Below are 16,802 nucleotides of genomic sequence, written 5' to 3' on the forward strand. Positions count from 1 at the left end.
GGATCCCAGCCTTCTCCCTAAATGACAGGGTCACCCCTCTTAATTTAGGTGAGTTCCCTAAACACACAGACTGTGAGTGCTGGGGGAGGACCTACAAGAACACTTCCTCTGAGCAGCAGGTTTGACTTTGACCTCCATGTCTTCCCCAGGCAGGCACGCAGGCAGACAGACAGACATACAGACACACACGGACACACAAACACACTAACAAACTTCTTTTTTTGTTTGTTTTTTACATAATAAGGAAAGAGGAGCAAAAAGGAGAGTGTAACAAGTCTGGGCCACTGTAGGGGGAACATTGCCCAATATCTTCACCCAGGGGCCCTCTCCAAGTGGGGAAAAAGTTCCTGGGAGGTCCGGGGCTAAAGCCAAAGCCTCCCTCCACCCCCTCACTGGATCTGTCAAGTGCCTGAGAACTGCCCCCCCTTCCCTGGAAGGGGGCAGGCATTGTCTGGGTGTGTAGTCTTGGGAGCTTCATTCCCCACCCCCAGCTCTGCCTTCCAGGGAATGCATTCATCAGGTAATTTCTCCCTGCAAGCCCTATTTTAAAAAGTTTTTTGGCTACTTTCCTGCCCTTTGTAGCATAAAGAGGGGTGGAGAAGCTGAGCTGCAGAGGGAGGAACAGCCTTAAACTGCTGCCTAGTCACACAGCAGCTTTCCTTCCTAGAAATCCAGCCAGAAGTTGATAGTTCCCTCCAGAAGAGAAAAAAATAAGTTTGTTGGCTTTCTCTTTCCTTGTCTGCCAGGTTTTTCTACCTAAGCCAGGCTCTCCTCTCTGTGGGTTCCTCTTTCAGCAAGTCTTTCTCTGCTTCAAACTCTTGGTCTCTCTCAAAAACATCTCTGGACCCCTTTCACTCTTTCAACAAAATAGGGAGCGGGCGGTGAATTCCAGAAGAGGAAACTCTCATCCTCCCAATCTCTTTCTTACCAACAACTAACTCTCTCTCTCCCTCTCCCTCTCTCCACACGCGCGCGCACACACAAACACACACACACACGCTCCAGCGACCTCCAGATGTTCCCGACCGTGAGGCCATCTGCTGAGATTGCTCCGGCGCGCGGGAGGAGGGGGCAGGGATCCGGGATGCAGGAAGCTGGGAGCGACGCCGACTGGAGTGGGTGGGAGCTGCGCACTTTTGAGACGCTCCCTAGGGTGGAACCCGGGCTCCTCCGGCGGGCGGGGGCGGGGCTGGGAGCATGCCGGGCAAGGCAGACAATTTGGCGACACTCCCTGAGCCGCCCGGCCGCCGGCCGGAGTCGCCACTGGGCGCTGGGCAGCGGGAGCCCGGCGGGCGGGGACTGGGGGCGGGCCGCGCGGCGCGGAGAAAAGCGCCGGCCCGAGGGCCAGCGCAGGGCCGCCTAGGTGAGCGTGCCGAGGAGGCAGCTGCGTAGCCTTCCAGGTGGGTACGGGTCGTCAGGTGGAGCCGGAGTCCTCGCGGCAGGCGAAGGTCCAGAGCCCCCGACCCCTCCCAGCCATCCCGCGGGCGGGCGGCGCCCGCGTCCTGCCAAGGCCCCTCAACTTTACCTGGAGCCAGGGCGACAGCAGCCGCTGCCGGGGACTCGGCGGCAGTGGGGAACCCGGACCAGGGGGAGAGGGCTTCCAGGAGACAAAGGCGCTGCTCCGGTGCCGTGGGCGTGGGCCGTCGCCTGTGGGGTCTTTGTGCGGACACGTGCATTTCACGGTTGTGGGTCTTTGTGGATTTGGGTTCGGGGACGTGCATCCGCCTGTGCCTTTGTGTGTCGCTGACTTTGCATGTCTGTTTTGCGCCGGTGCCCAGGTTTTGTGGACTCGCGTTTGGTTGTGGCTGCCGGTGGGCTCGCCGTTGTGTGTCCGCGTACGTGGTCTGTGCCTGTCGACGTGTCTGGGTTGGGTGTCGGTGAAGTGTGTGCGCGCTGAGAGCCAGACGCCGCCCTGACTCCTCGTTCCCCCGCTGACCACCCGCCCCCCGACTTGGCTTCAAACTTTTCTCGGGTTCCTCGGGAAACTGCCCGGGACCCTGCTGCCGCAGCCCGGCGGGAGTAGGGGTGGGAGATCTCTGGCAGCCCGCCCCTTTTTCACCTCCTAAGGTCCTTAGGGCCGCGAGAGGATGGGATAGGATTGGCGAGTGGTGGGGAATCGGCAGCGCCTGAGGACTGGCCGGGGCCAGGACTGGGCGGAGCGTGCCGGACACCCGCACCGGACCCTGCTGGGAGGAGGGAGGGGAGCAGTTGGTCCTGGTCTCTGGCCTGAGTCTGAAGAGAGGAGGGAAGGCGCCTGTCGTTGCCTGTCCCGTGCTTCTTGGAAAGAGTGTGTGACCGACAGAGACCTGTCTGCTTGGTGGAGAGATCGGCTCCAGCCCCCGGCTCCGCTTTGAGATCCGCTCTGCGTTTGCAGCCAGCCCTCGGGGTGAGGGGATCAGCCCTCCGATTCGGTAGGTGAGAAGGCCACAGCTTGTGGGATACAGGCCTGCCCGCAGAGCCGGCTCCCAGGACCCCTAGTTGGGATGCGGGCAGGGGGGGCCTTGCACGCACTGATTTCGAACGGGACAGTAAGTAGCCCACTGTAGGGCACCGGGAGTGTTGTTAAGCCTTGCTGAGTCGCCGTCACCCTGTTATGGATGGAGTGAGAACTCCCTCGCCACCGAAGCGTGCGGTCCGGATAACCAGCGCTTGCTAGAACCCGGCTGAGAGCAGAGCCCGCCCACACTTGGCCGGGCTGGGAGGTGACTCAAACTTCCATCAGTCCTCGCTGCGCGCCGCGCGCGATGCCCTTCGGATAAGTCTAGACTTGCAGAACCCAGTGACTGACCGGAGAGGAAAGGCTCAGTCCTGCCGGTCTTTTGGTCCTGGATGGCAAAGATAACACCATATTCCTCCCCATCCCCCGCCCCCAATCTTTAACCAAGAACTTTGCCTGAGTGCTGCAAACAAGAGGGAGGGGCACAGACCACTAACCTGGGAAGGAGGCAACGTGGGCACTTTATGTTGTCTCTGGGCTTTAGTTTCTCTTCTGGAAGGGGAGGTGTGGTCAGCCTCCTTGCTGTACTGGCTGACTGCTTGAGATCGCAGAACCTGGCAACATTTTGATGTGTAACATACACCTCCATTCTGACTCGATCAGTTCCCAGACACTGATTTGCTCCCAGGAGGGTAAGACTGGAATGCAAACTAGGGCTTCCACCTACCTTCTCCACCTGTTGAAAGGCAAAAACTGATCAGTTAAAAAGGAGGGAAAGGGATTGACAGGGTTCTCCCCCTTATCTTTTATTTACTTATTCGGTAGTAGTAGTAGTAGTAGTAGTAGGGATTGAACCCAGGGGCACTTTACCACTGAGCTACATCCCCAGCCCTTTTTAGTTTTTGTTTTGAAACAGGGTTTCTAAGTAGCTTAGGGCCTTTTCTAAGCCTCCCGAATTACTGGGATTATAGGCATGTGCCACGGAGCCTGGCTTCCCTTAGCTTTTAAATGACAGATTGTGGATGAACAGAGTAATGATCAATATTTTTCTTAATCATAACTTCTGGTTCCAAACAGAAGATACACTTAAGAGTTCACTCACCCTTTTGTAGGGCACAGCTAGGCTGGACATTGCGGATACTTCCTAAACAGGGCTAACCCCACCCTGGAAGTCCCCTGCCAAAGCAAGTTCTAAGACAGGAGCCTGACAGACTGGTGACTCTGCTTAGGTTTTTGATGCCATCAATGGACAGGGGAAGCAAGAAGGGTCTCCCACAAAGGGAACAGCAAGTGCAGAACTTCATGTGTTTTAGAAACAGCACAAAGGTGATTAGCATTTTAGATTGACACAAGGTGTTGGGATGGGGAATTGGGGTTGAACTGGAGGTTGGGAGGGAAGGCAGGGGCCGATTCACAGAGGATCACTACAACCTGGGATTTGAACTTGTAGGTAGTGGAGAGCTGCTGGAGGCACAAGAGAGTGAGATGGGTAATTTTAAGAAACTTTCCTCAGACTTGTGGGTTGCACTAGAGGCTGGGAGACCACTCTGAAGGCAAAGTACTCCAGCCTCCTAGAGTCAGAAGGTTCCAGATTTTATCCCACTCCCCTGCTTCCTGGCTCTGTAACCTGGGACAAGTAACCTCACCTATCCAATTCGTAATCTCCTCATCCTCCAAATGAGGACACTAATTCCTGCTCCACTGATCAGTTGTGAATGTTAAATAGGACAATATATTACACATGCTAATAAGATGAGAAGTGTTTTGCAGCATGTATTACATTGTGCAGACATTTGCTGGGTTGCACTGACAATAGAAGACAGAAACAGCATCTTAAACCTAATTTCACCACTTGACAAAGATCTAAGCATCCTTTAAGTATCCCCACGCAGAAAGAAGCTCTCTGTCCCTGACAATTCATTCATCTGGCTTACCCACTTCCCATGGCCAAGCCCTGTGCAGGAGAGGAATGGAGAGATTTGTATACAGACCAGGGATAGCTCAGGAGCCTAGCGGGAGGGTGGCCCTTTGGTGGATGAGGGGCAGATTAGACTGGGAAAGCCTCACAGAGGAAGTAGATTTTGACTCAAATAAGTAAGAGTCTGCAGTAGACAAAAAAAAAGGGTCCCTTTGTCATCTTTGTCAAAAGGAACAGACTGCAGAGGCAGAGTTCCTAGGGGACTGATTCACTTCTAGCCTGGAAAACTGTCTTTGTACAATGGATTTTATTTTTATTTTATTTTTTGTTGTGCTGGTGATTGAATTTAGGGCTTTACGTGTGCTTAGCAAACACTCAACCACTGAGCCACGTCCCCAGCCCTGTGCAGTGTGTTTACACGGGGAGTAATGATAGTGTCTTGGTCCTCTTTTGGGAGGTGCACTCTGGCTCCCAGCATGACTGGCAGTTAGAAAGTTAGTTAGGCACCGAGCTGTTGCAGAAGGCCCCTGAACCCTACCTGGGCAGGGGGAGATGGCTGCCCATCTTAGGGAAGAAGGAGAAGAAAGCGGACTCACCTGCCTCGGAGTGGCTGCTGATTTGACATCAAGTCCTCATTCTGTCACAGACAACACAACTGCTTCAGCCTGCTTTGGCCTCTGACATCTTTCCATCTCCCCCTCATCCGTTCTCTGGCAGAGCCTGGTTAGGGCCCTGGGTGGTGAAGTGAGGGAGACTCTAAGGCCTCAGGGAATGAATTTTAGATTCTTCTCCATACTCTGCCCCTGCCTCAGCGTCTTTTGGTGTCACAGCTCCTTTCTCTTTCCTGGCCCCTGCAGTAACCCATTAGGGGACAGGAATCAACATGCAGTGAGAACCCATCCGTGCCAGCCCAGAACTGATCATCACGGTGACTTGCTGAAGCAATACCAGGCTTCTCACACGGTACAAGAGAACATTGAGACTTGGGTGAGGGTACCCACAAGCCTCGTTGCAGGTAAGCCCTGCAGCGTTGAAGGCCAGCCGCCTGGCTCCAGAGCCCCTTTCCTCTGTGCCATACTCCCTCCCACTGTGTCCATACCTACTGTCTGATTGATGGGAATATGGAAATCTTCAGGAAGAACACAGTGGAAAAAGAAGACAGCACTGTGAGCCTTGCCCATCTCCCTGCTCACAGTCCTCCTTGGGCAAGAGTGTTAGGCTTTCAGGCCCCGACTGCACAGGAATGATGTCATGGAGGAGACCAGGTGCTGGGTATCAGAATACCTGGCTCCTGAGTCCAATTCTTGTCCCCACTGGCAGTGTGACTCTAGATGAATCATTGAACCTCTCTGTGCCTCTTTAAACAGCTAGATAAGTGCAATGCCATCTAACCTGCTGACCTTGCAAGGTAACTGAACAGATAATAGCTGAAGAAGCATAGGAAAGGTTGAACGGTGTCCTTTGGTGCTAGAATCATATTCTAGATGCCTGGTGTGTTTCATGTAGTACCTACTCTTTGTCACCCCTAGTACTCAGCTCCAGAGACATAAAAATTAATCTACCCCCCCCCCTCTGCCCACAGGAGTACTGGTAAACATATAATTACCATCCTGCACCGTAAGCTCTAAGCTGTTGTCCACACAAGTAGAGCAGAGTGGCATAAGGAGACCTGAATTTGGAGCTAAGATATCTGGGTTTGAGTCCTGGTTCCTCATAGCCAACTTAATGAAGTCCAGTTGCTTGCCTGAAAAATAGGGGCAGCAATCTCCAAGATTGTGGGGAGGCAGAAACTGGAACACGGCGAGCAGACGTGCCTGTGCAGATGTGCACCATTAGCAATTCTGCAGGGAAAGCTGACTCTCAGTACTCCAGGTTTGGCCCTGAAATTCTTTAGGCTTTGTGTTTCCAGGACTGACTCAGTGGTTAAAGGACAGGACGCTTATGAAATTTCTACCTATGGAATTGGTTAGTGTCAGATTGTTCATAACTAAGGGGAATGGTGGCAAGGCCGCCTAGGGTGAGGAACAAATGGTCAAGGCAAAGGGCTCTGTCTTGTGGGTGCTGGGTCCTGGGCCAGGCTGCAGCTTGGCCTCTTGCCCACCTGTGCCAGGGGGTCCCTTGAAGTTGTTAGGGGTAGCTGGAATTTTTTTGAGTCAGAGATAATTTGGTGGGGCACCAAGGGCAGGCAGCTAGGGCCAGGAAGTCCTGCTTGGACTCCTAACCCAAGAGATGTCCTCAGAGAAGATGCCCTCTCCAGCAAGGTGACTGGAGAAATTAGCACAATTTAGTCATGGGCCTTCTGGGTACCTGGCACTGCACTGGAAACCTGGGTGAGAAGGGACTTGAAAAAGGACACATTCATTGCCTTCAGGAAGCTTCATAAATCATCTCTATCACCAACTAACTTGTACCAAGAACTCATCATGTGGCAGATATTGAGCAGCAGCTTCACATGCTGTCATTTAATCCTCTGACAGTCCTCTGTTCTTATCCCTGTTGAGGAACTGAAACACAACAAGGTTGAGACTTGCTGAGGCTGATAGGGAGAGCTGGATTTGCACCAGGGTCTGGGTCCAGCAGTTGGCCCTTCGTTGCTTCCTGGGTTCTTGGTTCATCCAGCTCTGCTGGTGCACATCCTCCACCAGACCTGCTCAGGTGAGGGAAGGGATGCACAGGTGAAGAAGGCCAGGCTCTGCCCCAGGCTGCTTACACTTCAAGTCTGAAATGGTAGAGAATCCACTCAGCAGCCTCTGAAGGAGGCCTACTGGTAGCCTGTGGTGTGCCGCCAGGAGGGAGGGGGACTGCAGCCTATGTGGACAGAGTGGGCTTTGTTCTGCTGGTGGGGCCAGGTGTGTGGATGTGTGCCATGCCTGCAGCAGCATGATCTGTCACGTCCCAGCTCCTGGGTCCTGCTATGCCATTCCTTTGGTTTTGCTGCCCCTCTCTGGGCCTCAGTCACCCATGATCTCCAAGGGACCATGGAATTCTTTGGGAAAGTGAACGAAGACCGAGAGGTGTTCAGAATCCATCAAGGTGACAGCTGTTGACACTCTGACTACCAAGGAGGGTCCAAATCCACATGAGGGGGCTCCAGCAAGGAAGGAAGAAGGTGACACAATTTGCAGATGCCTCCATGCCTGGGAGGATTCAAGTTCTATAGGTAAAAACAGACCCCAGGGGGGCAGTGATGTGGCCAAAGGTGTTTTAGAGAAGCATCTCATAGCAGGCCTGCAGTGCCACGCAGGGAGAATTCCCTGGAGCTCTTAGGGCCATACAATTTACTCTTATTGTCCTAGGACATCAGCAGATCTTCCTTAGAGTCACTGTGGACTTGGCACCATGGCCCCAAGTGAATAACTCATGGCTCCAGCCATGGATGACCTCATGGCATGTCTTCCAAGCCAGGGCTGGGTGTAATCTCTAAGCCCGTGTCGTCCTGCCCTTGTGTTATATAACCAGGTTGATCCATAGATAGGCCTTTGGTTCCTCCAGTTCTGAATTGGTGCACACTCCCTACCTCTGCAGGTCAGGGTTTGGGGCGGGGGATGAATCTTGACCCAAAGATCCCTCTTCTCCTTTGGCCTTCTTTGGTGGCCACTGGTCTGCTTTTTCTTTTCTTGCAAGGGGGGAACACAGGACCCAGGAGGAGGCAAAGTTAATATTACTATACAGATGGGCAATTGCTCAGAGAAATAAAGAGAGCTGCAAAGGTCACACAGATCCAAGTGTACTGAGTCTAAGGCTTGCTATTGGTGGGTCTCTGCTCCCCTGCTGGTCTATATGCCCCAAGAGGACAAGGGTCTCTGGTTTCCTCACCACCACCCCCAAAGACCCAGCCCAGTGTTCTGTGCTTAGTAGAGCTTTAGTAAGCACTTTTGTTAAATTTTAAACTCCTAAAACTCTGGAATTGGCTTATCTATACTAAACCCCTTATTTTGCAGATGGAGACACTGAGGCTTAAAGAGGGGCAGGATCTGACCAATGATGGGGCCATCCAGGGCAGAGTGGGGATAAAGAGCCAGGGCCCCTGACTACTCCTGGGACTTGTCTCCATGCATAGTGGCCCTGTTGCCTCCCTGTCAGCATCCTGGAACATGGCAAAGGAGAGGAGTGTGGTCTTTGGGTTGCCTGTCTAGGGGACTCCATTGTGTGTAGCCTGTGAGAGAGACCACCCCATGACTGCATCTGTCATTGTCCTGGCTGTGCTGGGCGTGTCACCCATGGGACCCTTAATCCTTACAGAACCTCCTTGAAGCAGGGACTATTCTCTCCATTTCCTATCCCCCATAACTTCCAAAATTCACACAGGTTAGCAGGTAACTCTTTGACTCCCAGTTTTTCCTTTACTCAAAATGGGGATGGCACAACTGGCTTCACTGGGTGTCTGTGAAGATTGGATAAGAGGTGTGTCAGGTACTAGCATGTGATAAGGACTGGCTCTGTCACTATGGGCACTTCCATTGTGAATGCTCAGCCCTGGGCCTAGCCTTGACATGAGCATAGGCCTGGGAGAGGTTCACTGGACAGATGTAAGCCAGGGTCTGATCTAGTATTTACCAGGATCCGAAGTATTTACCAGCCACTGTCCAGGGGGGTCTCCATCTACACTCCCACTCCCTTACACCAGCTGTTGTGACCATTGCCTCAATTCCAGATGTTGGCGGGGGGAGTCTCTCTGAGCATCTTCACAGGTTGCAGTATGCTTCAGTGAGGGTTAAATAACTTATATGGGAAGGGAAGGGCAGAAATTGCTATCCTGTTCTATGGTACAGAGGACAAGGCTGAGGCCTGGAGGGCCAGCTTCTGGGCTGCATCTGAACTGCCATTACATAAGCAGGAGTTCATGAGAAGCCACTTGGCATTTCATGGACACAGCATATAATCACCCCTGGGACCAAAGGGTAATCTTGGGGCCCTTTGTGGTGTTTGTTTAAACCCCAGGAAGGGTGGGTATGAGCAGATCGGCTTAGCGGGGGAGGTGGGGCCTGCAGTGGTAATGAACTCTGCGGTGAGGAGCTCATTCGGGAACAAAGGGGGCCTGAAGCAACTTAATATTTTCCTTTTGGTACAGACATTGGAACGCTCTGTCCTGCCTCAGCTGGGACCAAGCCCAGGATGCACCTGGGCCGGGTTTAATTCTCAAATTGGCCTCTACAAAAGAAAGGGGTGGGAGAGGAGGAGCTCTTGGGGTGGGAGCAGAAGAGAAGGGCCCCACATCTGCCCGGCCCTGGGTAGAGCCAGAGTGCATATCAAGTGGCTACCCCTTTAAAGTTTCATGCAGGGCTGGTAATGCTATCCAGCTGCTCCCTCCACACTACCCCCTGTCTAGAAGGTGGGCAGGTTCCTGGTCCACCCCCTCTTGGCCCCTCTCCCACCCTCTCCCACCCTCTTCCCCTGTGACCAGTGAGAAGGAGACAGGGCAGAGGGCAGGGGCACAGTAGGACCACCCAGATGAAAAGCCTTCTATCCCCCAGCCAAGTGGCCCCTGTGCAGGGGAGGAGCAGCTTCACACGGCTCCAACAATCCAGTTAGAAGCTCCTGTTCCTCAACCCTCTGCTCCTCAGGCTAGCATCGGCATCCCCAGAGCTCCCGTGAGCATGAACAGGGCTTTGAATCTGACCTATGTGGTTGTGTGTGGTCTTCAGATGTGACAAGATATACATAGTACCTGGCATATGTGGCAGCTGCTACTGCAACTGTACAGCAAGGGAAACTGAGGCCTGGGAAGGGAATTGACTTGTGTAGCACGTCCATGGGAAAAGCCCCTCCTGGACCCTGCCTCTCCACTAATCCCCCTGCCAGGCTTATTGGAAGCAGCAGATATGAATGTAGGGATTGGAATTGAGCAGGCCTGTGTTCTAATACTGCCCTGCTTTGTTCTAGATTGGGGTAAGGCCCTTGTCTTCTCTGAACTTCTGTTTCTTCATCTGTATAATGGGGGAAGCAGCCCATCTGCCTGCCCAAGGTTAAAAGAAGGGCCAGAGAGGTGAAATAGCTGTCAACTGGGAGTAGGGACCAGGGGAAGGAGGAAAGAGCTTGGGACAGGTGTCCACAAAGCCCATCTAGGAGTCTAGGAACAGGGTCCCCCATTAGACTGGAGGATCCTGCCTCTGGAGAATAGACCAAAGGGATAGCTGAGGTGGGGTTGGTTGTTATAGGGAGGTCTGGAAGGCTGTGATAGGGCTTAGCCACTGCCAAACAGCAACAGGGCCCTGCTTTGTGTGTCTTTATCAGTGCCACAACACTTGCAGGGTGGTTGTGAGGGTTAAATGATACCCATGGGTTACATGATACCATCACATGGTGCATGTCAGTGTGAGCCCTCCCTGGGGGCCTGGGAGGTCCAGGCAGTCCATGGGCCCTCCACCCTTAGAGCTAGAGAGGCCAGCCAAGAGACCATCGAGGCCAGTGAGCCCCAAGCTGGGTTCCTTAAATTCTGTGGCAGGCATGGCAACCAGGCCTAGAAGGCTCCAGGTCCCCCACTCCAGCCAGAGCAGGCCCACTTGCATCTGCTGATATTATTTGAGAAAGGGTTCTGCTACATCAGTTTAAAATCCGCCAACCTGGCCTAACCACTTACCATACAGATGGGAGACTGAGGCCAGAGAGGAACAGGGACTAGGAATTATGAGGAATATTCTGGGACAGTATCCTAGGAGGATGGGGGTCAGTGACAGTGCTCAGCTGTGTCCACACACATTGGCTTCTATCTTATGAGGTGGGGTAGAAGCTGTCTGGTACATCCAGCCCTCACCTGTGGCTCTCTCTCCAGCTCCCACCATGCCGTGGCTGCTACCGCTGCCTCTGCTGCTATTGCTAGCTGTGAGTAGAGCCCAGACGACGCGGCCATGCTTCCCTGGGTGCCAGTGTGAGGTGGAGACCTTTGGCTTGTTCGACAGCTTCAGCCTGACTCGAGTGGACTGCAGTGGTCTGGGCCCCCACATCATGCCCGTGCCCATCCCTCTGGACACAGCCCACCTGGACCTGTCCTCCAACCGGCTGGAGATGGTGAACGAGTCGGTGTTGGCCGGGCCAGGCTACACTACGCTGGCTGGTCTGGACCTCAGCCACAACCTGCTCACCAGCATCTCACCCACTGCCTTCTCCCGCCTCCGCTACCTGGAATCGCTTGACCTCAGCCACAATGGCCTGGCAGCCCTGCCAGCTGAGAGCTTCACCAGCTCCCCGCTGAGTGATGTGAACCTTAGCCACAACCAGCTCCGGGAGGTCTCCATATCTGCTTTCACCACACACAACCAGGGCCGCGCGCTACACGTGGACCTCTCCCACAACCTCATCCACCGCCTGCTCCCTCATCCGCCTCGTGCCAGCCTGCCCATGCCCACCATCCAGAGCCTGAACCTGGCCTGGAACCGGCTCCGTGCGGTGCCCAGTCTCCGAGACCTGCCCCTGCGCTACCTGAGCCTGGATGGGAACCCTCTAGCTGCCATTGGCCCGGGTGCCTTCGCAGGGCTGGCAGGCCTTACACACTTGTCACTAGCCAGCCTGCAGGGTCTCCCCCAGCTGGTGCCACACAGCTTCCATGAGCTACCAGGCCTACAGGTCCTGGACCTGTCAGGCAACCCCAAGCTCACGTGGGCAGGAGCTGAGGTGTTCTCAGGCCTGGGCTCGCTGCAGGAACTGGACCTGTCGGGCACGGGCCTGGTGCCTCTGCCAGAAGTGCTGCTCCGCCACCTCCCAGCGCTGCAGAGTGTAAGCGTGGGCCAGGACATGAGGTGCCGGCGTCTGGTGCGGGAGGGCGCCTACCCACGGCAGCCTGGCTCTAGCCCCAAGGTGGCACTGCACTGCGGAGACACCCGGGAATCTGCTGCCAGGGGCCCAGACACCTTGTGACAAATGGCATGGCCTGGGGCCACATGACAGACTGCTGCCCTGGGCTTGCTCGGGTCCCAAGTAACTTATATTTTAATGTGCCAGTGTCGGCGGGGAGTCTGCAGGCCCATGTGCTGGCATCACTGCAGAGCTGTGGCCTAGAAGGGGCTTTGCTCCTGGGAGTAGAACCCAGGAATAAAGTGTCCCTATGTCTTTCTTTCCCCCTCCCCAAAACCACGAGCAGAGGGACTTGGATGCCAAACCAGACTCTGGTTGCTTCCTGCTGCCCTCCACACTCGTTCCCCAAGTGCCTTCCCTCTTGCCTGGGCTGACCTGACCCGTGATAGGAGGAGGGTGGGTGGGAGCTACTGCTGCAGGAGACTCAGGTCCACCGGGCTGTGTCCCTTGGGCCCACAGTCCAGTCACTCAGGGGCAGGAGTGTCTGTTGATATCCCCCTTCTTTGGTCTGGGTTCATGAGGTTTACCTCACTTTTGTTTTCATAGAATCCTGGGTGGAACCTTAATTACAGGAGGGACTTGAGAGAAAAGTCAAGTCCATCCTCTTCATAGAGCAGAGGAGAAAATGAGGCCTGGATGGGGAAACATTCTAATCTGAAATCCTGCTGGGGCAGAGGCTTGACTAGAGCCAGCTCAGGCCCTCTGCACTCACCTGCCTTCACAAGGTCTTCCCCTCCATCTTCCCTTCTGGGCTCCCCTTGCTGTTGCCCGTTCCATTTCCCCTTCATCCCCAGCAGCAGCAGTAGCAAGACAGGCAAGGGCCTCAGAGGTGGGACTCTGGGTCCAGGGATCATCCATCTGGCGTAAGCAAAGTCCGTTCCCCCTTCAGAGCCTCTGGAAGCTGCCAGTTTCTCACTCTGGGATGGGGGCCTCAGTATCAAGACTGGAAATGAATCCATATTTTCTCGAGACCCCTGCCTCTAGATGTTTCCCCAAGTTGTCAATGCAATTCTGGAGTCCCATCTGGCCATGAGCTCCAAGAGGCCTCCTGGATTCAGTCCCCATGGGTCTGAACCCAAGAGTCCTTCGTACCCTCCCAGGAGTATAGCAGAAAGAGGCAGGGTCTCCCCATCCACATTTAAGCTCCACCCCAGGGCAGCATCTCAGCATCCCAACCCTGGGCTCTTTCCTTTGTCTTCATTTTATAAAAGTGCTGCCTTTTTTAATGGACTGTCACTTTCACACACACACACCTCTGCTGGCAGAGGATGGAAACATGTCATTTGTAAAAGAAGAAAAATGTTTGTTCACTTTTGTAACACTGTATCCTGGGCACATGTTGGAGGCGTTGGGTAGAAGCCAGCCATCAGTGGCCGTGTGAGCATCGGGCTGGTCTCACGGAGATGCCCACAGGGCAGCAAGAGCTCTGGCTTTCCCCACCAGCCCAACCCAGCACCTGACTAGTCTGTGATTTAATAAACACTATAAAGAGTTCTTTTCCTCATGCAGCCAGTGTCCACTGACAATCCCTGGGCTGGGTTCTTGGGCCACAAGGATGAATCCAAATTAGGCCCTGCTCTGAGTGGCTTATTCCCTGAAAAGCCCAGTAATCTCCCAGGATTTGAGGAGTGATGTAACATGAGACAGTCATTCAGATGGACTGGATCTTTCACTGCAGCCTGCACCCCACCCACCTTCCTCGTCTTCCCTCCTGCAGCCCACTCCACCCACCAGCTGTCCAGCCATAGCCATGACCTTGCCAGGCCTTGCCCACCTCTGCCTTTGCTTCATCCCTGCCCCTCATCCTCCTTCCCACCCAGTCCACCCAGTTACTCTCTCACCTTAGAAGCTTTCTCTGAAGTCCCCCTCTTCTCCCTTCAGTCACATGAAATAGTACGTCATCATTCATCCTTCCCTGGCATTTCAGTTGTCATGGTACCCTAATTCCTATTTGCACACTTATAGTGACAGGGAGCTCACTTCCAGCTCATCAGGATGCATGTGCTCTCAGCAAGTTCTTTCTAACTGGCCAGTCTGCAGGAGTGTCTATCAACATGGTCACCAGTGAAAAGCTGCACTGATACCTGGTCTGTGCCAGGCCCTGTGCTGGGCAGCAACACCCGTCTCTGCCCTAGGAGGACTTCCATTCCTGGGATGGGAGAGAGAGGGACACACAGAAGACCCCTGACTGTAAGTGCAGTTCAGGGGCAGTGAGAGCCTTATAGAAGATTCATATCACACAGGGCAAGGGGACCAGAACAAGAAAGGCTTGGAAGAGGTCATGGATGAAGGGATCAACGGCAGAGTCTAGAATTGTCAGGCCATGAGTGTCCTGCTGGTGGGAAGCTTGCCTTTTTCAATCAGGCCTCCCCAGGGAGACCTACAAACCAGAGTCACTGGTCCCAGGCTGACACTGTAGGAAAGAGGTATGGGCAGTGGGTGTCGCAGTCTGATGTCTGGGAGGAGAGAAGACTCAAATGCAGGTACTTTCACCCACTGTGTTTGGGTCCCCAAAGCTGCGCTTTGCTGCAGATGTCTTTGAGAGAGGACCTTAAAACACAGGGGTCTTAAAGATAGAAACAACACCCGGGAAGGTAGAGAAGGGTAGGGAGGGACTTCTTGCAGTTTCCTCAGATAAAAAACGCGGCAGGGAGTGGGAGCAGACGCCATCACACTGCGGGCTCATCCTTCCTGATGGGGCACCGCCTTGCACCCCTCAGCCCTCACCTCCTGCTTGCCTTGAGGAGCCTTGGAGCGCCATTGGGCAACCGGTCTCTGCGTCACGAAGTCCCAACGTTGCAGTACTAGGCCTCCCAGCCCGCAGCGCCACCTTGTGGCCACATAGGGCCAGGCACCCCAGGTCCAAGCAAGCTCGCGGACGTGAGGGCGGCTGGAGGCGAAGTGCACCTGCGCAGTTTGAGCGGCTGGTACCTCCTCCCGCCCACTGTCTGATGCTTGGGCCTTACCCTGGCCTCTAGAAATCCTGGCTCTTAGAATGAGAGCGTTAGAACCTTACGGAATCGAAGAGATGCCTACGAAAATAACGTTTTGAATTCACAGAAAAGGGTTAAAGTCATCACAACCTCTATGCAAAAGTGACTTTGGCACAGTCACTTCTCTGAGTCTGGAAAAGGGGGATGAAAATATCTGTATGAAGAGGAAATGAAGTAACGTGTGAAGGACAAAGGACTGTGCCTGACGAAAAACAGAAACCCCAGAAGTGCCCTTTCCCTCCCACAGAATTATGCGTGCTTTACAGAACCAGGGGGTCTAAGAGCCATATTTTGATAATTTACTCTGAACTGGAGATTTTCACGAAGTTTTAGGTTGTAGAATCACAGAACAATGCCCTTACCCTCAGTATCTTAACTTTCATGTGCCTAATGTGAGATAGGTATTTGTCCATGCAGGGGAGTTTACAGATAGGAAGAAGCAGACAAGGTCAAGATTCTCTTGCGCTTCATTTTATGCGGCTTCCATTTACTGGGCATATGCTCCTTACACTTTTACACGCCATTGTTTTCTCCTCACAACCGGACCAACCAAGTATTTTTGTCACCACACCGATGAGGAGACCAGCTTGGACTTGCCTCATCTGTCCAGTGTCTGTTCCCGTATTCTTCCTGTCCTACTTCAGGGGCTGGGCCAGAGTACATCCCAGGAATCAGAGGGTAGGGGTACTCTGAGACTCCAAAAGGCCCTGGGATTCCATCTGTTTCTCTATTGTGAATAAATTGGGGGAAGTTTTGCAGCTCTAAATATCTCCAACCAGACCACTGATTCTAGATCCTAAAAAAAAGCCAAAGGTCAAAGTCAACGTCCTTCCTCTTTTGGCCTCTTTTGGAAGATGGGGAGACTGAGGCCCAGAGAGGAGCAACCCTAGGTTCCACAACAGGTGACTGGGATTCTGTGCTTCAGAACTGGGTAAATAATTTGCAGGACCCCATAAAAAATGATAATGTGGGATTCCTTGTTCAAAAATAAAGAATGTCAATATGGCAAGGTCAAAGCAAACGCAGTCCTAGGGTTCCACCACCCAAGAAGGCGCCCTGCTGAGCCTTTGATCATTGTGCTTACAGAAAAGAAAGGGGCAAATACCTAGATAGTATGGATCAGAATGGCAATCCCTCTAATTCCCGAAACAAAGTGGATAAAAATCTTCCAAATGTAGGAATTCCTTTTAGCGTTCCCCCCATTTCCCCCCCCCCAAACACACACACACACACACACACACACACACACACACACGCACACTACCACACTACTGGTTTTCTCACACCACAAAGGACTTTCAGAGGGAAGGGACAGGTGGAAAGGCAGATACCACCACCCAACTCCATCAAACCCACTCACAGAACATTTCTCTGGACCAGACTACCATGGATTAGGAGGTAGAGGCCTACCCACTGCTCAACTTGATGCAATTACAGAGTTAACAGTCCCCCAGTGCTAAAGTCCTCTCCACCTAAAGCCTACCAAGGGCAGTGTCTATGACAGTAGAGATCTTCATAGGCCGTTGTGGCCTTGCCCATCCTTGTTGGCTAATGCTTACAAGGGAGCAGATGTTCATTGATAGTTGATGTTTATCATATCAGTGAAATCTCCCACCAGTGGCCAGTATCCACGAAGGGAAAATGTCTGGTGGTGGCAATGTCC

The 16,802-nt window shown here is 53.4% G+C and overlaps 1 protein-coding gene across 2 annotated transcripts; it reads left to right on the top strand.

The window, feature by feature from the left end:
• The first annotated feature begins 1,255 nt into the window (after window positions 1–1,255).
• TSKU (tsukushi, small leucine rich proteoglycan) lies at window positions 1,256–13,654 on the top strand. Of its 2 annotated transcripts, none has more exons than XM_079103991.1 (2): window positions 1,256–1,400; window positions 11,128–13,654. In XM_079103991.1, the coding sequence occupies exon 2, from the start codon at window positions 11,136–11,138 to the stop codon at window positions 12,207–12,209; it is 1,074 nt and encodes a 357-aa protein (XP_078960117.1). In that variant the 5' UTR covers window positions 1,256–1,400; window positions 11,128–11,135; the 3' UTR covers window positions 12,210–13,654. The 2 variants fall into 2 exon arrangements, with proteins under 2 accessions (XP_078960117.1, XP_078960118.1); XM_079103992.1 differs by lacking the exon at window positions 1,256–1,400 and adding an exon at window positions 2,104–2,411.
• The last annotated feature ends 3,148 nt before the right edge of the window (window positions 13,655–16,802 follow it).

Source organism: Sciurus vulgaris (genome assembly GCF_902686455.1).
Source record: "Sciurus vulgaris genome assembly, chromosome: 11".
NCBI classification, from domain to species: Eukaryota; Metazoa; Chordata; class Mammalia; order Rodentia; family Sciuridae; genus Sciurus; species Sciurus vulgaris.